The sequence below is a fragment of the Felis catus genome, chromosome A3, assembly GCF_018350175.1.
Source record: "Felis catus isolate Fca126 chromosome A3, F.catus_Fca126_mat1.0, whole genome shotgun sequence".
NCBI classification, from domain to species: domain Eukaryota; kingdom Metazoa; phylum Chordata; class Mammalia; order Carnivora; family Felidae; genus Felis; species Felis catus.
The window spans coordinates 83,976,383-84,000,000 of NC_058370.1; the positions used below are offsets into that span (position 1 = coordinate 83,976,383).

Sequence of the window (23,618 nt, forward strand, 5' to 3'; positions counted from 1 at the left end):
TGTTAGAGTGGGCAAGGCAGGCAGGGAGGGAACGTTATTGAAACTTGGTTACCAGGGTAGATAAGATAAAGTTCATCACTGTCTTGGCATCCACATTTGCAGTCAAGGGTGGAAAATTTGATGAAAGGAGTACATTTGGTCAAGGATATCGTTAAGATATAAGACTGGACATTTTCCATCTGTGTACTGAAGAGTTTTTTCTTTTGCCATCGATACTCATCTGAAACGGTCTGCTTGATTGTTTAAGTAAATAAGTTTTCTTCCAACGTTCTGTAAGCTCGTAAACACCAGATAACCAGTGTCAGAACCCCCCTCCCATCCCAACCTCAAGAAACAAAATTGGAGTTGTGCAGACGTAACTTTCTTTTTAGCGAGTTGCCATTTTCTTTCTGTCGCTTCCTATTCTTTGGGGCTGATAAAATGACAGTTCAGACTTCACTTTTATGTAAGCTATTTTTAGATTTTCGTCAGACATTCTGTAACCATTTCTATGACACAGGACACATACTCCAGGGATCACTTCATTCTTTGATGGGGTTATTAAGCAATCACTGCTATACTAGGTCATCATCAGAAGTCGCACTTCAGATCCAGAAACACAGGAAGAGTGACACACGGGTTCTATGTCAGCAAGAGACTTACCCTGGAGAGGAGAAGTCAGGGCGTTGATTGCTGAAATAAGGATGATCATTTTGTGAGTTGTCCCCCATACCCCCAAGCCACGTCTTTTCCCACTGAGTCCAGCACCTCTTCTCTCCCCCGCGAAGCTAGCCCAATACACGTGTGCAGATTTAATGCTGGAAGGGAGGGTCAGCTTCACCCTTACATAATCACTCTTTTATGGCTTTCACTCATTCCTGAGGTGTTAATGCAGATCAAATGGGAAACACTCGAGAAGGAACCCTTGTAGCTACTGCCCTGCCTCGCTCTCCCGTCTCAATCGTTAATTCTTATTGTAAGATCTAAAGGTAATTTTGTTTGCTCTCTTAATGCGTTGCAGTTCTCCCAGTGGCCCTTGCATATCCTTTCTCAAATTCCCATCTTGATCAATTGTTTGCAAATAATTAAGCTTTTAAGAGATAATGGCATGAGGCTAATGTACACAACAAAGGAAAGGTCTCCTGTCACTACCTATTGGACTGTGGTCAAATTTGCTTTGATATCCCAAAGTGATCAGGTTGATTGGTGTGTCTGGCCGAGTGCAACCCATCTTCCCTTCACAAGAACCTACTGATCTTTCTTAAACTAGTGTCCTTGCCGTTAATAGCAAAGGTGTTCAGGAGAAAGGCAAGGGGTGACCTAGGCCCTTGGTTGCAATGCTTTGGAATGAATTTCCCATTTTCTTCCTAGGATGTCCTCCTCTTTATCTCTTTTGTAAACTGATGTCTACCTTTGCCCATCTTACGATCCTGTGGGCATAACACAACAGGATTTTGAATGTTTTTACAGGAGCCTTGCTCCTGGCCTGTTGGGTTTTTGTCAAGTCATTTTTTTTTCAAGTCTACAAAGGAATAACTCATACTGTCCACAAAAAGCTTATGTAAGAAAGATGCATAGGATTTAAGATATTTAAAGATACTGGGTTTCAGTTAAAAGCTTACTCCTTTGTGAATTTTTGGCTGACTGTGGATTAGCTACCTGAAGTCATGGCTTTCATGTGATTCTAGCAATTATGGATTTTTTTTCTTCAGGGAATTAAAAGTTTGTGGGACACCCAGTCGAGGAACTATGAAAAAAAGAAAAAAATTCAATCTCCCTACCATAGACAAGGGTTTAGGGAATTTTGTTGACACCTTTTTTCCCCCTTAACAATGACCAGATTATGGTGGCATTTAATTTCATCCAGGCTCATTCACTTCTATTTAAAAAAAATATATCCTGAATGACTGAAAATTGTTTAATGGAGATGGAGTGCTGGGTCTCCATAGCTTGAGGCTGCCTAGCAATTATGCTGCATGAAATTAGACACAGTTTGTTCCAATTACTTAAAATCAGATCACATGAAAAGTGACAGAGGAAAAAAAGAACTTTCTCGTTTCATGATATTTAAATTATGAAATCAGAAACTGCATGATGTGAAGAAACAACCTAAATTTGTGCTGAAATTTTGAGGGCCATCGATTGCTCTTTGAAGCTGTAATGATTCAGGTAATTTTAATGATCCAGAGAGAATTTTCCTGACACCACCTGCATAAATAAAATGTGAGTTCCATTTGCTTTGTAAGAATGGTTGTAAAACTTACTCACAAACAGGCATGCAAAAATACTCTTGAAAACACAGCACAAATAAATGACTGTGACAATTCTCAATTTTCAAAGTAACTAAAGGTAAATGGCATAAATATTAATTTTTATCCAGTTCTGGTCATAATATTAAGTCATAACTAACGAGGCAGGGCAAAAGGTATTGCCATCCAGCTACAGTGAATAGAGATTGTTGACATATTTATTAATTCTACTGAAAGTCGCTGGAAGAGATTTCCACAGGACCTGAACAACTGTAAGCAAATTACAGAAGATGTTATAGATTGGAAATGACTTGTGTACATGGGTCTATACTTTTAGATGGCAAATAGTGCCAACAGCTGGATGCTAAAATTTGCATATTTCAAAATCAGGCTTATCATCTGTAAGAATTGCCAGCCTGGGTAACTTTTGACTGTTATGGGTCTTTAAACTGCAGAAGACAAAATTGAAGATTAGAAAAGTTGTCCCTTGTTTAAAATCTCATAGTTAGTGAGCGGCAGCATAAATTTATACACTCCACAGGGTCATGTGTGCCTATAACAGTTCCTCAACTAATGTAGACATAGAAATTCTATATATCAAACCTTAAATCAGTGTCTATTCACTGGATAAGAGGTTCATACGGTTTGTATTGTGCGGCAAACTTTTATGCCACAGGAGCCATATTTTAAACCTTAGGGTAGAGGATTCCTTTAACTCAGTATCCAGTCATGAGATTTTGCCTGTGATTACTGGCATTATGTTGTGTAGGGTGATTGTCACCTATGATCTTAGCCTATTTTGAAATTTATATACTGTTATTTGAAAAGAGTGGGTTGATATCCCTGTTAGGAACCAAGTCAGGAAAGTAGCGTCGTGGATCTCAAGTTGGATTGTGTACACCTCCTGTGGGCTGTTGAAAAAAAGTTTTATTATACATTTTGATGTTGCATCTGAGTGGACAGTATCTGTGTATCATGGCAAGACATAGCCTCCTTCTTGTTTCTCAGATATTTACTGATTTCCTGTTATGCGCTAGGCTGGGCTTTGAGGATGGTGAATGAGAAAGTCATGGACTTTGGAGTTTCTCCATGGGTGAGAAGAGGCACACCGAAAGGAAACAAATCATCAGAACAGGTGTTTCAGAGAGTGAGGCTCTGCCGTTAGGGAGAAAAGGAAAAGATCGATGTGAGGGCAGTAAGGTGGGCTGGTGGACTCTGGGTGGGTAGAGCTGAGATGAGAAAGTGACACTGGAGCAGGTGACTGAAGGGTAGGGACAAGGTTGGTGTGTTGGAAGAACAGAAAGGAGGACTGTGTGGTCAGACAGAGGGGTGGAGCAGGGGCGAAGAAAAGGCCACAGAGTCTGAGAGGTGGGCAGGGCTGGGTGGTGGTGTGCCTTACAGGCCATGGTAAGCAGTCTGAAAGCTTTGGGGAGGGCATAAGAATGAAGATTACAAAAGGCATTTGCCACATCCCTCAGTCGTGGTGAGGCTTAGACTCTGGAAGGGAAGCAGGAAATATCACTGAGTCATGTGGCTGCTGACCATGCCTTTCCCTGGCCAGTTTCCTCACCTGTAAGACAGGAGGGACCATAGATTCCATTTATGTCCCTCAAAGGGATATAATGGGGATTAATTACCATCCTGCCTGTAATATACTTGGAGCTCTTTAGAGAAAGGCACTATATTCCATGAAAGCAAAGCCTTATTCTAATTGTGTATTTATTGATTAAGTGACAATCAAAGACAATGCTTATGGGAAAAATTGCTACATCTCTGCTCTCCACAAACGAATCCCACGTGTACAGATATAGAACATATTTAAACTTACCTATAATAGCATTAAAGTGGTCATTAACAAGCCTTCTTAGCATCTAATCAGACATTATTAATGAGATTAAAACCTATGTTAATTAACATTCAATAGACCAGAATTTAGTTTCCAATGGTAGAGATAGTTAAATTGAGAGTTGAGGGTGCCCTTTCTCATTCATAAGAGAATAGAGGGTTGACTATTAGAACAATTTTTATCTGGGGAGAATTTATTGGGATGCAGTAGTTTCAGGCTAGTCAATGTGTCCATAGATGGATACCAGGTCCCAGGCTTTAGAAATGTATATTTCAGATTTAGATATAGTTCATTACTGAACAAAAAGTATTTGTGCCAAAACTAATTTCAGTAGAATTCCAAACATTCTTTCAAGAGGGTATGAGTTTCATTTTATTATCTAATCCTGTAATACTTTTTTATCCACTCTAACTCATGAGGAACATGGCTGGGCTTGTTCTTAGCATGCAAAATATGCTGGTCTTTGACCTTGTATTGGCCTGTGTTCAGAATCCCAGCATGTGTTGACATTCAGATATGGAAACCAACTTTGGTTGAATGTCCTTTGTTTGCTTTTCAGAAGAGCTGCAATGATTAGTGGTTCAAAAATATCCACCCACTCTAATTTTGATATTTGCATCTGGCAATATGGTGTTTTGGAGGGAAAATGTCAGGCTGACAAAGTGCTTAACTACTGGGGACCTCAGCTGAGACGGTTGGTCCAAATGGTTCAGCTTTAGAAGTCTGTGGTTCTGTGAATATATTACATCAAGATGATAGGATTTTATATCATCAAAAAGGGCTTCTCCTTATTTTAATCTTATACAGTGAAGATCATTCTAAACTTTCTGTGTTTGCGACAAATAAACCTTTAAAGGATAAACTCAGTATCAAGGTTCTGCAAGTATCCTAAGTAGCTATTTATACACTTCACTAATCTTTGTAATTGGCTTGTCTTTTACTGCCATTAATTAGATGATGTAGTATTCCATTAATAAGAGTGACACACCTCAGCATTTTTACCTTTAATTATAGACTGTATCTTCACTAGACACTGAGGCTATTGACAAAATAGCCTAAATATTGCCTGATGTACACATACTATTTTTACAGAGCGTGTTTCTTATTGAATCCCTAGCACCTAGCATCGCACCTGACATGTGATACGCACTACACTATCTGCCCGGGGTATATGTGCACACAACTATCTTTTTTTTTTGTTCTCTTGCAGCACCCTTACCCTTCTGAAGAACAGAAAAAGCAGTTGGCACAAGACACGGGACTCACCATCCTTCAAGTGAACAATTGGTAAGTAATCTGGCTTTGGGCAACCTGCAGCTCATGTTTTGCATTAACAAGACACACCCAGTTGTTGCTGTTTTCTCTGGTGGCTCCTTGATGGAAAAGTGAAAATAAATGGTTGACTGATAGGTGAGAGCACTGGCTGGCATAGAAAAAAAAAAAAAACCCAAAAAATCCAAAAAGAAACAAAACAAGCCAAAAAACCAACATTGCATTGCATTCCATTGCCTTTATAAATTGATGCGTTTTAGGCATAATGTAAGTTAAGTATTTAATTCGCATACACTGTGGCTCCATAAATGGCTTTTCTCATTTTAGGATAATCAATAGAAGGAGTGGCATCGTCCTAGTTTCTGTGGAACAAGAAAATCCACCATCACATATCAGTCAGGTTTTAAATTCAGTGAATAGTTAACTGCAGTTATTTTGTTAGGGCTGAGCTTTTGAGGATAGTGTCCCCTTTCCTCCTATCCTCTGTCCATGGAAAAAGAGAAATTATTTATGTTTCCCCTTTGAAGCTGTTCAAAACCCGATGTGTTTCAGGGCTGTTCAATACTATTTCTAAGTAAATGTGTGAATTCCTGATTTGGGGGGAAGCTGAGATTACGTACCAAGTACTAGCCAACAATATTCTGACAATGTACTGTGGTGTGGCAACAAGGCTTTGGGAAAGTATGATTTATTACCCTTTGTGAGTGTGCTGAAAGCCAGGTTCATATAATCACCCAGAGCTAGTGTCATATTTGAAGGGTATCGAAATCCAATATCCTCTCAAACTAAGTGTATCTAATTAATTGTCCTAATATTTTTAGATTAGTGTTTATGATGGGGAAACCTTATCCTCTTTGAAGTAAAATCCAGAAAAGGCCCACAGCCTGGTTGGGGAAAGGGGAGAACTGGGGGTGCCAGTTTGCAGACAGAAGTATTTCTTTCTGTTCAGTAAGTGTCAAAGATTAATATTACAGAATCTCTGCTTACATGGCCTAATCCATTTTGGTGAATAAATTTGTTCTTGATGTCCATTGCACCTACATTAACAGACCCTTCTCTGTTAGAGAGCCCGGGAGCCTTTGGGAGAGATTCCAGATATATTAAACCCCATTACAGAAAATGTAATTTCTGTCAATATAATCCCATGTATTCTTCAATTTAGTATTTTAGAGATAACAAGCTACTTACAATATATTTGCCTTTGGAGGATTAATTTACAAAGTGCACTATCTGCAAGACGCAGACAGACTCACATAAGCATTGCTTGTAAGGGTTATCAATTTCTATGACCTTACCGCAGCCTTGGGAGATCAATTTTTGCAGCCCTTTAGCCAAGTGGGTAGGGAGCCAATGGAAGCCATACTATACCTAAATGTGTTGCTACGAGGGTGTCACTGCGGAGATTTTTTTGTTTGCCTTGTACCTGCTATTGTATCTTCATTTTCAAGACTGTTGATACTATATATTTGAACTTGGTCTTCAGATCATCCTGGACAGTGTTATAGGATAGACCATCCATTTTGCATGCACGTCTGAATTCAAATATATTTTCGAGGTTAAACTGATGATGTAATTTTAATACAATGGAGGCTGTACAAATGTATTTCCCTGGGAAATGTTCCCATCCGAGGGCCAAGGAGTGGCAGGGCGAACTCTAATCAAGGAAGGCGAAAGCGCTGCCACTCAGGTGATCTATCACACACGGCATCTCTCTTCCTCTTCAGTGTTGCTAGCAAACTCCCTCTGTAAACATTGTTACCGGTGAACAAATTCCAATACAACTTGCTTTCCACAGGTGGACCAACTTAAGGGCTATTTCCTGTGGATGCACGGGCAGGCAGGCATTCCTGTGACACCAGACAGTATGCAATTGTCATTTTCCTAGGTTCTATATAGTGGTCATAAAGCAACTTCCTCGGTTTTGCAATTAGAAGAGGAAAAGAGGGACCTTAAAAAAGTTAAACTACTTTCCAGAGTATGTGCAGACCTACTATAAACTTCACACTGATAACTCAGTTCTGCCCAGGTACGAACATACAGATCACTTTTAGTTACGCGCAATGTAAACACGATTCTGACCTCAGCTGGCACTGTGTACTGTGCCTGTGTTCTCTCTACTTCTGTGTGGAGTTAGAAGTGACTTTTGGGGCGCCTGGGTGGCTCAGTCGGTTAAGCGTCCGACTTCAGCCAGGTCACGATCTCGCCGTCCGTGAGTTCGAGCCCCGCGTCGGGCTCTGGGCTGATGGCTCAGAGCCTGAAGCCTGTTTCCGATTCTGTGTCTCCCTCTCTCTCTGCCCCTCCCCCGTTCATGCTCTGTCTCTCTCTGTCCCAAAAATAAATAAACGTTGAAAAAAAAATTAAAAAAAAAAAAAAAGAAGTGACTTTTGCTTGTACTTCGTTGTTTTGCATTTGGCAACTGTCTCAATTCTAACAGCTAGGTGGTAGAGAATTCCCCTCAAGTAAGTAAAAGTTTTAAGAGAGATTGTTTCGCCTAAGTTTGATGAATAATGACATTCCCGTGTTTGCTTTGAGTTTCTAATGGTTTATTAATTATCATCCAAGCCTTCAGCTTTTGAGGAGCTGATAATAGATTTATTTTTTTGTTTATAGGCTTTGAGTAGGAAATAGGTTGGAAGAATGGGGAAACCTAGATGATGCTGGATGAAAACCAAAGATGTCAGAGCATCTTAAACTATGGTATACTTGCAGACTAGCAACAGCATAACCACTAAAGGGTTTTCATTTTCCTTTCTCATAATAAAAAATTACACAGAGCTTTTTTGAGAGCCTGTAAACATTTTTCCTGTGTTGGATATCAAGCCCAAGTTACTTCCTTCTAGAAATCATAATTAAAAGAAAATCATCGTTAGTATTTTAACATTTCCCCTTCACTTCATTTAGCCACAACATTTAAAAATGTGTGTCTTCCTTCTTGGGTTTCTTAAAACTTGTTAACACACATGTACATTTTGTACGAACTATGAGTCACTGCTGGAGAGATTTAATAAAATGCTGAAGGGCAGGTTGGGTGTAGATCAGTCATAATTATTGGCAGCAACATAATGTATCGAAGCACACAATATGAAAGTGAAAAATAGAAACTCGTGTCTAGTTGTTAGCTTGTCATAGAAACCCTGGCCGATGCAGCTTTCAGTTCAGTTTTGATTGAAAAATGAGATGAGAAAAGTTTGGTGTATTGTAATGGCTCTTTCATTCCATTGCTGAACTGATCTTCTCTAATTGCCACAAGTGATACAAACTACCTGCCTTGGCTAAGGCCAAAGCAGATGGAATCTGGGGGGAGGGGAGACAATAGGGAGAATGTAAATGGAAAACAACAAGACAGATTCGATTAATTAAAAGAAAATTTGGATTACAAGAAACAACCATTGTCACTCTTATAGTTGATCTACTTGTCAGAATGAAGACAGAGAGGAGGGATCTTAAAACGGTTGCTATTTTGCTTATAGGAACTGGGCCCAGGGATGGAATGTGAAATTTATCAGATGAGACATTGTAGGACAAGTCTACGCCAACAAATTTTTTGAGAATTGAGGCAATTATGCAAATAATTTGGGTGAAAATATTTTTACCTTCATTATCTAAGTATCTGAGGCAACTGTGTTTTTTAAAAAATTGACTTCCATAACTAATTGCCTAAACATTTCAATCTAGCATGCTGTGATAGACTTAGACTTAAAAGCTTAGTAATTTTTGAAATATAATACGTGCCATTGACTCATGTATTCTTCTCTCTTTGCTTTCTCACTCCCAGTTATGATTTGATCCAAAAATGAGAAATAATAGCATTTGGAGCTTTTGCTTTCTGTTTTTTCATTGTTGTGGTGGTTGTGAAAATTACTTCTGTGAAAACATATTAGTAGTATGTCGAGCATTTTAGTCATTTAAGCAGAAACTTCTTGAATTCTGAGATGGTCATTTAGGTCTTTAATTATTTAGGCAAAACTTTAAAGAAAACACACACACACACACACACACACACACACACACACAAGGTTAATCAATACTTGGTTCTTTTTTCTCCCGAATATACCAACTTTATTTCTTAATTTGGAAATATGAGCGTAGAATGGCCGGATAAAGACTCCCTTCTGTGTCTTCACAGCAGTGTTGCAGACCTGGGGATTCCATATGATGCAGACCTGGGCCGGTGGTTGTATCTTACTTGCCCGATGCCTCAGACATACTCTGCCTCAGCAGAGTTCTAGTCTAGGGTGTATTGAATAAATTTGACAGTGTCTTTGTTTACTACTATTCATCCAAACACTTTCCCATTAAGGCCTAATGTTAAATGATTATTTCTTTATGCTCTGAGAAGGCAATATGGATTTTAGGTGCAAAATATATAGTGTATGTGAAATACAGTGTGTATGCAGAAAGAAAAATCACTCTATGTCAGTTGGGTGCATAAAATTCCAGGAAGCATCCTAACATCTGAGGTGACACTTTACAGAACTATCACAGCTCTGTAGTTCTCAGATTTAGTACATTTACCAGATTTTCCTAGTTACTTCATTTATTGCCTTCAAAACTGCAAAGCATTCAGGCATCACTTCCCATTTATTACCAGTGGGGGGGGGGGGGAGGGGAAGTATGTTATCCTTAGAGATTTATGCCACTGGCGGGTAAAAATGTAAACTTATTTTTTAAAAAATAGGATCTCCCTTTTAATAAACAGATTCAACTGTTAAAGGTCAGGTTTCTTTCTGAGTTATGGTAATACTGTAGCAAATACTTTTATAAGTAATCAAAGATTCTATAAATATAGGTACCTGTGTAGATGTAAATGTTAAAACATTCACAAATTATCCTTTCAACTTCTGCGATCTAAAAATCAATAGGGGGTCATAGGGTTTCATAGAATTGCTCTGCTTTTTCTTCCAACATAATTTAATAATACATTTTACAGATGTTGTTTAAACATTAGGCACAGATTGTTTTGTCAATAAAGCTAAACAGAGGCATGACACAAAAGCAAGGAAAACAGATGTAAAAAACAGTGCACCATGCAAGAAGCACTGGGTCATTTGTTTGTTATTCAACTGCAAAATGAAAGTGCAGGGTGTATAGTGATTTTCTTTGCCTAGAAATCACCTAGGGATGGAACAACTTCACACACAAAAGGTAATTTTATTAAGCAGGTGGTTTAACTTTTTCCCTTGAGAATTTCAGTGTAACCTACATTTAAGGTAGGCTTCCTAACTGATCAATGGAGTAACAGGTGCAATATTTTTGAAAGAAGAAGGAGAAATATAAATAGAATAAGTCTGCAGCATGTTACAGAATGGGTTGTTGTTCTCCAAGCCCCAGTTAATTGCTATGCTTTTCACCTTGAGTGTCAATTCTAATAATATTACCTTTACGGGCACTTACTGTGGGCTTAGATTATAGCAATCAGTAATACTCACTAGATAAAATACTGTCTAGTTGCTCGTAAGAAAAATATTGAAATCAGTCAAAAAATGTTTAGCTTGCATATTGCCCGAGACAGAACTGGCAAGGTGCCAGGCAGGCAGGGTATTATTAGGAAAGCTGAGCAAATAGCTCGCAGGGAAAAGAGCTGTGAATTTAGAAACCTTCAGGTATTGTCATGTCAGAGAGTCTTAGGAGTTCAACAGAGACGCTGCTTTTGTCTGCAGATTCTAAAAATTTCCAGCAAACAATCCTCTTTGAAAATGACTCTGCAGTCTGTTAAATATACTTTGTTGTAAGTTTTACACAGTAAGTTTACTCTGAGCTTCCCCACACTGTGTAAAATCCCACTGTGAGTACTGTGAAAGGTGGAAACCCCTCACCAAGTAGGTGGTGGCCCACAGCGGCACTGGGTGGAAAACCCTGCCCCTTCTCCCATGGGGCCCTGAGTCTGGGTGAGAAAAGAAAGGGGAAGGGGTGGGATGAAGGAAGATGGATAAAGTCCCAATCCTCCTCAGTGTAACTGCCGTTTCTCCTCCAGCCAGCATCCAAAGACAGTTTCTGAGCTTTTCAGGACAAGGCAGGAGTGTGATGCCTTGAGAGGCCGTACGACCTGAGCAGGTACTTCAGGACAACTGAGGGCTGGGGTGCAAGTGAGTGAGTTAGGAGACTGATTTATCCATCATAAGCCCAGTGTTTCTGAATGTCCATGGTCCCTTTCAAAGCTGTGAAACCAGTGGTTGGTGGTTGACTTTGAACATGGTATGTAGGTCAGCAGGACTTGTTGTGAGTCCTAATGAAGCCAGATTGGTTGTTTTTGGTGTCTTGGCACAATTATCTGGTCAGAGAGATGGAAAAAATCTGCCTGTGTGTCATGCAACCTGGCAGAGCAGGACCTGACTCCCATTTGCTTGTAGACAGCGTGGGAAGTGAGGGGGCTGAGAGGCATCATGGGTCAAGGGGGAAGAGCCTGGCATCCACAGGTGGGTAAGGAACAAACTGCCCTGTAAGCCTCAGGAACAACATACAGTTTATACAGGGCAAGTAAGGGGAGGGAATATGCAAGAGAAAGAACATTTTGAGCCAAAACATTTCAGCTGTCTTCCCCACTCCTCATCAATCACATACGTGTCCTTGATCAAGTCACTCCATTTTGACTGGTGATAGCTTCTGCTGCTAAAATGGACCACATTGGTGGGACCCAGTGCCTCTTCCAGGTCTACTATTTTATTTTAAAGTTTATTCATTTATTTTGAGAGAGAGAGAGAGAGTGTGTAGGGGAGAGGCAGAGAGAGAGAGGGAGAGAGAGAGAATCCCAAGCAGGCTCCACACCGTCAGCGCAGAGCCTGACGTGGGGCTTGAACTAATGAACTGTGAGATCATGACCTGAGCTGAGACCGACTGAGCCACCCAGGCACACCCAGCTTTACTATTTTAGACTCCGTAGTACTGCAAACCAAAGAGAAGCAAGGTGATCGCTCTGAAACTGACTCTGATTCCAGCTTTACACAAGGACTAGAAAAAAAAAAAAAACACCCATGTCCTTTGATAAAGAGACAACCAGGGAAATTAATTAAAAAGTTACTACTTTTCTTCATCTTAAATAAGCAAATCAAGCTCTGTAAAATAAAAACTGGATGAAATTAAACATTATCACAAGACATGAAAAACATGTGTGCTGTCATTTTAGGATTCATAATAAAGATAAATCAGTTGTTTTTAGCAGTGTGCTACGAGTCTATGAAGGGCATGACAGATAATAGGCTTGAAATTTCTGAAGTTATTGTACAGCAAAATTTGTTTTTTCCTGAGGCGTTCAATCTTTTTCTCTAGTAATTTTGTACATGACAAACTTTTTAGTGGGTGCATTAATAATCTATAAGTAATGGGTTGTCAGGTGTCAGTTAGATAAGATTAAAAGACTGTTTAAGCATTATCCATTTGCTTCTTTGCATGAGTTTTATAGGTCAGGAGAAATAACTTTTTGAATTGTGGTTGTGTGTGCATGTTGTAAGCCCCCCCCCCCCCCCATTTGGCTCTGCTCCAAATATACGTGGAAGAAGTGTATTACATTACATAAATCCGCATGTAGGAGCAGATTTGAAACCCACACTGTGTGAATCAAGGGGACAAATGTCTCAGCTCTCTTCTGTAAACTTATTTTAGTTTTTCAAATGTTACTCTTTTTCTTCTCAAAGGAAACTCTGTTAAGGGGAAGGGGCCTCTGCTGAGAGGGACCCTGAAGCCTTTAGACATTCGGAGTTTCCTAGCAAGTCAGGTTTAGGTCTATTCTTGTCAAATCTGTCTTAAGTGTGTTTACATATAGTTTGCCTTTCTGGTATTTTCTGCTTGCACAGACCTGATCTCCACCTATTTTGTGTCAACAGTTGCTGAGGCTGGTGCTGGGTGATTAACCATCGAGCACTGAAGCACCACCGTGCTGTGCCCACAGAGACCCCTCTCCACTCTCTTACCTCATCATCTTGCTTCAGGCTGCACCCACATAAAACAAACAGCATTTCTGAGTGGTGAAAAAATCAGCCTGAAATATTAAAAAATGGGGCAAATGTTGCCTCCTCGTTGAATAAAACAATTTTCTCAAAAATGGAGTGGAGCCAGGGGCATAGGGGGTGGGGGAGGAAATGTTTCTGAGGGATTCAGCCTGCATCGCTCCAATGTGTGAATACCCAGAGCTTTGTGTAGAGGCCTGGGGTTTTGTTTTGCTTCTTTCTTAATTTTCAAGGGGGAAGGGAACATTAAAAAGCCACCAAACAAACAAACAAAGCCTCCAAAAGACATCATGGATGCAAACAGAGGGTTCTCCCCATCACTGCCTTTCACTGTCATTGATGTTTTCCTTTTCATTTCCATTCTTATGACACTTTTAAGCCTGACCCATTAGTATGGGAAATACTGAACACTATCGGGCTCTTGATACCTGAACAATAACAGATAAACAAACAAACTTTAATCTGTTTCCATCCTGGAGAGCTCTTCTTCTCCTCTTTACCCTCTTAGCCAATGTGACTGAAGGACCTAATGCCTCACAAGATTAGATCTGATCAGTGAAGAAGGGAAAAAGCATTTGCTTTCCCAAACACAACTTTTTCAGGCTGATGGGGATTATTGGTCTTGAGTTCTCAGCTCAAGCTGTGTTTTAAGAATAGTATATTGGAAGTTAAATGCAATGCGATTAAAAATACATATATTTAAGTTTCCAGTACTTTCTACCCTAGAATGCTGGTTTGAATGTGAGTAGGTAGTTTTTGAGAGTTGTTGTCCACTTGCAGGGTTTGTTGGCCTATATCCCTTGAACATCTGCTCTGGTTGATTTTATTTGATCCCTAGTTTGGGTCAGAGTTCAGATGTGCTTGGAAAGGGCAGGGAGTAGGGGATGTTGAAAAAGCTAATGGAAAGAATCATACATGTCCAAAGATGTCAGATCTCAGCTCCCACGGCTGGTCACCTGGCAGTACTGTTTACAGAAAGGAAAGTACAATAGGTTATGGCAGAGATTCCCGTCCTTAGGGCCAAGTGGGGGCCAAGAGGGACTAGGGGCCAGAAAAGGCACATCAGAGTCATTTTGAGTGAATGTAGTAGTATAAAAAAGCCTACTGAGACTTAACTTTTGATTTTAGTCATGCTATTTCTTTTAGGGTTCCAAATAACAAAGGATATGAGATTTTGAAGTTTATAAAAAAGGAGCATGGATTAAAATTTTAGGAACATCGTGCCACTGAATGTCAGAGCCCAAGTCCTAGATGGGATTTTATGCATCATTTGACAGATGGGGCTCAGGGCTTTACAAAGTTATGCTGCTAATTGGAGGCAAGGATGGGCCGGTTCCTTGTTCGGCACCTCTTCTGTTCCACCATTATGTACTTATTATTAACAGATTTATTGAGATGTAATTCACATACCATGAAATTCACCCATTTAAAGTGCATACAATTCGATGGTTTTTAGTATATTCACAGATACTGTGCAGCCGTCACCATAGTCAATTTTAGGACATTTACATCACCTCAGGAAGAAAACCCTGGACCCTTTCGCTATTGCCCCTCCCCATACCTCTGCCCCCACTCTACTACTAATCCACTTTCTGTCTCTGAAGATTTGCCAATTCTGGACATTTCCCCTAAATGTCATCATGTGAACATGTGGCCTTTGTGACTGGCTCCTTGCACCTAGCATGTTGTTTTCAAGCTTCCTCCATGTAGCAGGTAGTAGTGCTTCATTCCCTTTACGGCTGAAGAATGTTTCATTGTCTGGATGGACCACATTTTGTTTCTGCATTCATCAGTTGGTGGACATTGGGTGTGTGTCCACCTTTTGTTGCTATAAGCATTCGTGTACAAGTCTTTGGACCGTTAGGTATTTTTGAGAATCCTAACGACAGTATCTCAACAAACCCTTGTCTTAGGTTTTAAATTTGCAAAGAAAGCTCCTTTCATAGGCATGAAGTCACTTGGGTCATCACAGCTCTAGCACCTAAACACAACGATGACCTCAGAGCAGCGAGTGGCAATTTTTCCTACTCAGTTCTCACACTCTTCTCCCTAGATGCCGCTGTAACTCTCCCTGTCCTTGGCCAGTGTCTTGACTGTAATAGTGATGAGTGATACTGTTCAAAGAAAAGGATAGCCACTCAAGTGAAACGCACAGTCTCCAAACTTCCCTCAGTGTGACTTAGATGACCACAAGCATTTTCCAGAGATTTGACAAGTTCCAAGAGGAGGTCATTTTATTAGTTTACTGCCTTCATTTGAACAATTTTGTCATATGACTCAACTGAGAGATTTCTGCTTTTTAGTATAGTTGGTTCCATTTGTATTTAAATCTTATGGATTACATATTGATATACATTACATGGAACTCGGGTTTTAAGCTTTACTGATTAAAACAGGAATTACAGTGAGCCTTCTAAGGGATAGACACAGGCCTCTACTCCAGTCAAGTCACCTTCACTGTGCCATTCTGTAGTCTAACCTGTGACCAAGTGAAAGCAGAAATCAAGCTGAATTTTGAGATATCCTCCCTTGGTCTCTCCCTTGGAGTGGAGATTCCAGGTCTGGGAAGCTTTTGGACTAGTGAAGTCTTAGGGAGCTGAGGCAACTAAAGGAGAGATCCTCCAGAAAGGAGAGAGCTCAGAGACACTCCCAGGTGGTATTGGGGTACTGTGACACCTTATATACGCCAGGGTCAGCCACCATTCTCACACAAGAGGGTTTCAATTCCAATCTCGCAGGGGAAGTTTTATTTGGAAAAAAAAAGTGCATATTTGGTGATTAGGGTGGCCACACACCCCAACTGCCTGGAATATTCGTGGTTGATGCCTATTGTCCAGCCTAATTGTTAATAGTGTCCGTTTACTCTCAAAAGTGTCTCAGCTTAAATGATAAATTATGTGGTCATCCTACTTAGAATGGAGATTGGCTGGGGCACCTGGGTGGCTCAGTCAGTTAAGTGGCCAACTTCTGCTCAGGTCATGATCTCACTGGTTTGTGGGTTCAAGCCCCCCACATCAGGCTCTGTGCTGACAGCTCAGAGCCTGGAGCCTGCTTCGGATTCTGTGTCTCCCTCTCTATGCCCCTCCCCCATTCTCTCTCTCTCTCTCTCTCTCTCTCTCTCTCTCTCTCTCAAAAATAAATGAAAACATTTATAAAAAAAGAATGGAGATTGGCAGAAAATTAGGATGTGTTTTAAATAAACGTATTTATTCTGTAATGTTTAAGGGATGTTTAGTTAGATGCCATTTTACTTACTTTTTGTAAAATACAGGAAAATTAGAATTTAAATGAAAAATGGTTCAGCTTAGACCAAAGAGAGACACATCTATTCTTTGAATATATTATACCTATTTTAGTTTTTCATTATTACGGAAGGTTTTGTTATCCTAGGTTTTCCTATGACTCCTTTGTTGTGATAATAATCATCTTAATTCCATACACCTTAAGCAAAGCACTATTTTTCTTAAATTTGTGCAATTATACAAACTCAACTTTGGCAAATTGTCACATTTAAGTAAATACTGCATAAATATTTTATTACGTATGTTTTATATCAATGCATACTTAAGATATTTTTAAACTGTTGGGTATTCCTTACACTAGGTCTGGCAGGATATCCCCACAATTTATTCCACTGAGTTCGGAGCCTAGTGCTTCAGTGATCTAGAAAGTCATGGGTAGTAGAAGAAACAGAGATCTGCCACTAAAAGACCCCCCCCCCCCTTGCTTTGAATTCAGGTCAGATTAAAGCATTTAGCAAGCTTATATATTTTTTTTAATAAAAAATCATTTTATAATTTGCTTTCAAGGAAAACTTCCCCATTATATATAATGAAGTGATGAAGTATTTGAAAGTTACTCCAACATTTAATACGTGGGCTTGTTATTACTCTGCATTATAATTTTCAAATAATTAGTGATTTTTTTCACTAGTGGCTTTGAGGAAAATTTTATATGCAATCAACTTCCTCAGTGGTCTTAGACAACGTAAGCTATTTCTAAAATAATTTGACAAATACACCCTTCGCTGCTAGAGAAGGGGAACCTTCTACAGACTGCCGCTTGATGGCTTATTGTGATTCGAGGAAATTTCAATATTCTGTTTCTAGAAGGGATGAAGAACAGAGCATGTGCCCCCTTCTCCCTCCTGTCTACCCCCCTCCGCCCGCCCTCAGCACACAGATGATGTATTGCAGTCCTGGAACTGTTGGATTCGGAGGAGGTTGAGAAACTGGAAAAAGGTGCCAAAAACATGATTTCATAAGGTTTGACTTGAGATGGAGTCAACTTTCTTGAGTGTCTTAAAATAGTGTTTTATGAAATCTTATTTCACAGAGAAAGGGAGTGTGGGAGGCTTGGACCCTGAAGACCGCCAGTTATGGATCATTAAATTCAATAAGTAAATGTAAATCTAAAATGAAGAAATCCAACAAAAGATTTTGAAGTTGATTTTTATTTAAAAGAACAGAGAGTTATTTGAGAGATGGCTAGAACTCATTCCCTGAAGGGTTCGTTTATAAAAGAGGCCTTCAGGTTGTTAGGAAATGCTGACTTTAAAAATATATAGTATATATACTTTTATTTAAATGATTGTGATGAAGTTGAAAGAAATACTAGGAAAGAAACTCATGGAATAGAATAAGGAGAAAAAGGACAAGATTCTGGAATTCAGCAACTAGCTTCCAATGTGAAATTTTATATTTGAAGATTTTTCACAAGTCTTAAACTCTATAAAAATATTTATAGAGATTACCTAAATGAATTTTATATTGATTAAATATTATTTACAGCATGTAATAATTTTATTTTATTTTTAGTTGATAAAGAATAGTGTGTGTAGAAATCACCAGGACTTACTCTTAAGAATGCATGGTATTAATTTAGGGGCGCCTGGGTGGCTCAGTCGGTTGAGCGTCCGGCTTCGGCTCAGGTCATGATCTCACAGTCCGTGAGTTCTGGCCCGGCGTCGGGCTCTGTGCTGACAACTCGGAGCCTGGAGCCTGCTTCGAATTCTGGGTCTCCCTCTCTCTCTGCCCCTCTCCCTCTCTCTCTGCCCCTCTCCCTCTCATGCTCCGTCTCTCTCTGTCTCTGTCAAAATTAACATTAAAAAATTTTAACAAAAAAAGAATGCATGGTATTAATTTTTATGAAGTATGTATGTAGGTATTCCTAAGTTTACCTCAATATTAATCAAAGATGACTGCGACTAATACTTTATTTAATGGATAGTGTAAGTATAGAAGGCATCTTTACTAACACATCTTGCTATTTAATGAAATCTTCTCTTTAATATCAAGTTGATAATTTTTGCTCCTTGGGCGTATAGGAGGGTATTGTAAAATGGTATTTCTCCACACTTAAATGGGTAGCTACCTCCTGCTGACTATTACTGAGCCTAGTTGGCAAGAAACACTATAGGGATGACTGCGAGTCCTGTCATTGTTTAGAAACAACAGCATTTTGATTTTATGTGGTTCACTGAGTTGGCTCTGGCATGCTAAAGTAATGCTGTGGGCTCCCCTTAATCATCAGTGAACAAGGAGGTGGTAAACACTGAGGAACAGAATTAACTGAGTAAGGGTGAAAATCCTATCTCCGAAGGTGAGCAAGTCATTTTTCCTTAGTATTGTTAATATTACAGAGAGCTGTACCAGGAAGACAAAGGGCATAAGAATACAGGAAAAGGGGAAAGCTGTGTGGAAAATGTTGTCTGTGGAACAGGGAAAACGTACCCTGTCTTTGGTTCTGATGGATGCCCGCTGTGATCTCTCTACCCTTCCTGGTTCTCACGAAGAGGACACTAAACTTAGCCATCCAGTTTTGTGGGAAGTCACCAGGGCAAGGAGTAGAAGATAAACTGAAGGACAAAGGTCAGCTTTAGAAAGCTGTTCTACCAGATCTTGGTCAGAAAACTCTTCAGGTATTCAAAGAGTGAGAATGAAAAGAGACTGGTGGAATTAGCAGAATGAAAAAAATGTTGAAGTCCGATGATAAACAAACATGTAGGGGGCAAGGAAAAGAGAGAATAAAGGAAAACTTCCTATATTTATTTTAGCATAACTCAGAATTCATCTCCCATTCTCCTTGCCTGATGCCTATTTTAAAAATGCAAAGGATTGGGGCGCCTGGGTGGTGCAGTCGGTTAAGCGTCTGACTTCAGCCAGGTCACGATCTCGCCGTCCGTGAGTTCGAGCCCCGCGTCGGGCTCTGGGCTGATGGCTCGGAGCCTGGAGCCTGTTTCCGATTCTGTGTCTCCCTCTCTCTCTGCCCCTCCCCCGTTCATGCTCTGTCTCTCTCTGTCCCAAAAATAAATAAAAACGCTGAAAAAAATTAAAAAAAAAATAAAAATGCAAAGGATTAAATTCAATTGTGAGATGATCCCACTTTGGAAGATCTTCTCTCCTTCCAACCTCCCATTTTCCCATCCTAGGACTCTGGTTCTAAACGACTAACTAGGTAAAAAGAACTACGTCTCTGTTTATGTTGACATGGAACGAAGCTGGAAGGCCAATCCATTTTCTTCCTTTCCTTTGTAAAACGTCTTGTTTTGAGAAAGGAGATAGTTTGGTCACACAGGAAGAAATTTTAATCCATGATGCTGTGAAAAAAAGAAATACAAGAATTCTTTCCCTAATTCAGTCTTCTGCCACCTACAGAGTGTCCAGTTTTCTAAAAAGTACTTCACAAAAGAACATTGTTTTCAAAGCAAAATGGGATTTATAAAAAAATATACCTTGATGTTCAGAATGTAATATGGAAAGGCAAACAGGATGTTTCCTGGCCTTCTACTTAATTAAAAAGTTTACCTTTTTAAATGCCCAATTTATGGCAAATTTGAGACACAGTCTATTAAACCAAGGTGTGAAACGATTTTAATGAGTAAGAAGAAATGTCCTGTTGTCATGTATTCCTGACACTGTACATCTAAGTTTTTTTTTTTTTTTAATTTTTTTTCAACGTTTATTTATTTTTGGGACAGAGAGAGACAGAACATGAAAGGGGGAGGGGCAGAGAGAGAGGGAGACACAGAATCAGAAACAGGCTCCAGGCTCTGAGCCATCAGCCCAGAGCCCGACGCGGGGCTCGAACTCACGGACGGCGAGATCGTGACCTGGCTGAAGTCGGACGCTTAACCGACTACGCCACCCAGGCGCCCCTGTACATCTAAGTTTTAAGGGCTATAATGTTTGGACATCAATTGCAAAAATTTTAAAAGTTTTCTCTTACATCTTTAAACTAACAAACGTTTGAAAGAGACCATATTAATATGGAAAATACTAAAGATTGTATATATTTCATGGATACATTTTATCTTAAACTATTTTATGGTTGTTGGAGAATAGATTTTTTTGTGGAGCATTCAAACTGGGATTTTATCATTCTCTTTCTCATTTCTCTTCAAAAACATTGTTTCTTCTTATGTTGAAGTTCTAATATATATTTATGTATTCAGACATAAATATAGATATATATTTGAACACACACATGAGCTTGAAATAACTATTTTACTGATGCTTCTTGAAATGAGTGTTTTAAGAAGGGAATATGTTCATGTAAGTTTACATAAAATCCAAAGGTCTTTTTTTGGTTCAGTGTTTAGAAAATTTGATAATTTAGAATCTTCCACAATGGAAAGTAAAGCATTCTGTCACAAAAGCGGGGAGGATGAGACGCAAGGTCAGAGGGCATTTTAGAAACAAACAGCTGGACCAGTTTATTTAAACAGATACAGGGATGGGGGAACTGACCTCTGCTTGACTTATAGTGGGAGGAGCAAGAATGTCATTTTATTACTTTGCCCAGAAGGAAAATGTTTTTGTATCTGAATTCACTCCGAAGCCATCTAAACACATGGCTTTACTGTATGTAGCATAATTCCCAAGGAAATATATAGAAGATAGTAGGATAAAATACACTAAAGAGAACCAAATGTTGAGACGGTTTTAAAATTGAAAAGATGATGTTGTCTTAAAAAATAAAATCTTTTGCTATTTACTTAGTTATTTTCAGATAATGATGTCCACCATGACCCCAGATCATATTATCCGTGTTTCATGTAAGTATAGGAAGCATAATCCAATAAGATTCTGAGAGTGTATGATGTCCTATATGTATTGATAATGTTCATTATAGTACAAAATTGTTTTAAATTAGTTTTCAAAAGCGAGAACTTCTAAGCGTACCTACTGATGAGGTCAGACAGTTTAGACAAAGTGATTAGGGGTTCTGAGGTTTTCAGTTGTTTTAATTTTGATTTTATTAAATGAAAGGATTCTCACCTTTATATCTACATATGCTACAGAGAGTCTGCATCTGTGTTGTCCATAACAACAAATGGTTATTGCCACCAAAAGAGAGGAACATAGCACCTAGGTACCTGTGGGTCCTTAGCTAAGAGGCTGTGTGATGAGGTATTTGCTCTCTAGATGGGGACTGGAGCAGGTGTGGGGTAACTGCATTTAATGCTGTCACCTGAAGACCTCTGGAGGCACACAGACAAACCTCAGCATATTGAGCAGAGAATGGCCCAGGTGGTGAGTGGACTCAAAACCCAAGAAGAACTTACATTCTAGGAGGAACTTGTTAAGGATCATGGATGTTCAACCTAGGGAGAAGAGGGGAGAAATCTATGGGGCATGATGGCTACAGTTTAAATATTTGAAGGCTGTCCTGAAGAAGTGAGATTAGAAATGGTTTAAATTACCCCCAAGGAGTTGTCCTGGTGAAAGGAGTTTAGATCGAGTAATGCAAAACCGTCTAATAGAAGGCTGTCCACACATCTATGGACTTTCAGGTAAGGGGGCAAATGCTTTATTAGAAACAGCCCAGAAGAGGCTACCTATCTACTTGGTGGGGAGACCATAGAGGTGATTCATGTCAGTGACCAACATAGGTGACAGTGAAATCCCATTTCAAACCTGAGGTTTAATTTTTCTATGATTCCATGGGTTTAATAGTCATGGATTCACACCTGAGTTGGTTCTTATGAACTGGTCTTTGGAAATCTGAATGTATGAGTGTGAAGGAAGCAAGCTTTGGAATACAGATAAGTCACTGAATCTTCTAATGCGTAGCCTTATCTTTGTCCATATGCACAAACAGTACAGTCATCACAATTCCTAGTCTACAAAATGTTCAGTCATGCCTATTCCCAGACTCAACAGTAGGGTCGTTGCCAGCGGTGATTGGCTCAAAACCAGCTCATTTTTAGATATCTATTTAGTCCAGAATATTCTAGATGGGTGGCACAATAGTGGCCATGCTCTGGTCAGGACATTGGGGGAGGGGTGCTCACTACCATTTGCCAGCTGTGTGTCAGTCAGCAAGTTACTAACATCTCTTGGGTAACATGTGACCTCAAATAAGTCACTTAATTTCTCTGAGCCTTGGCTTCTCATCTGTTAAAAAGTGCCCTTCCTATTTTTAGATAAATAGCATAAATCATATCCGCAAAATAATATGTTTTTAAAAGGTCTCTAAAAAAAATGTTATCAGAGTTCCTTTCCTCTAAGAGCCTGCAGATTATGAACAGTACCATAGATAAAGAGCTGTTTTTTGCTCTCTTACCTATGTTAGTTACTATGAAAATTACTTTTGGTATACGCGGAATATTAATATTAAATAATTTTCTAATTGGTCATGCAGTGAAGGCAGCTAATGAAAAAGCAGATTTTTTTTTCATTTTAATTGGTTATTTCACATGGTGTTTGTGCTACACCTGTGCTTATAATGAGAATGGAGAATTAATCTAACCTTCTGCTCACATGATTCCAATTTTCATGGTTTATACAAGATAATGATAACCTGATTTGCAACACAATTTGTTGTAGATCTGTGTTTTAAATATTTTTATTAGCCAGTTCAAGGACTTCATATACAAGAACTGATGTAATATATATTGCCAATAAGAGCACCAACAGTATCCTTTTAGTTAGATGCCAGTTTCATTATTGACTTTAATTACTTTTTTGATAACCAAAGAACATAAGGATATAGGACATTGAGAATCTTAAAATATCATGAGGCATGCATTTTTATTTTAAAACCCGTCCCTCTATGTTGAACGGTTTGGTTTTTAGGAACTATTTTCCTTTCTGAGTGGGCAGACTCACAAACTAAAAATCATACTGGACTGTAGATCCTTTAATCATTATTAAACTTTTCATTGTATTTTTTATGTGCTGCTCGTGTCCAATCTATTCAAATCCAAGTTGCTAACTAAAAGCACTTGACTTTTGCAGAAGCTAATATGATATGGCCCGCTCACTTTCTGTATTTGATATGTAATTCTTAGCATTACACAATACAAATGGATCTTAAGAGTTAGAC

The 23,618-nt window shown here is 39.2% G+C and overlaps 1 protein-coding gene across 5 annotated transcripts in view; it reads left to right on the forward strand.

Moving 5' to 3' along the window:
• The window catches only part of MEIS1 (Meis homeobox 1), a 138,683-nt gene that overhangs the window by 108,843 nt on the left and 6,222 nt on the right, over positions 1–23,618 (forward strand). For all 5 annotated transcript variants that reach the window (XM_023251722.2, XM_019827300.3, XM_023251723.2 and 2 more), the window contains exon 9: positions 5,285–5,361. In XM_023251722.2, the coding sequence (XP_023107490.1) occupies positions 5,285–5,361 (77 nt within the window). The remainder of the gene's footprint in view (positions 1–5,284; positions 5,362–23,618) is intronic.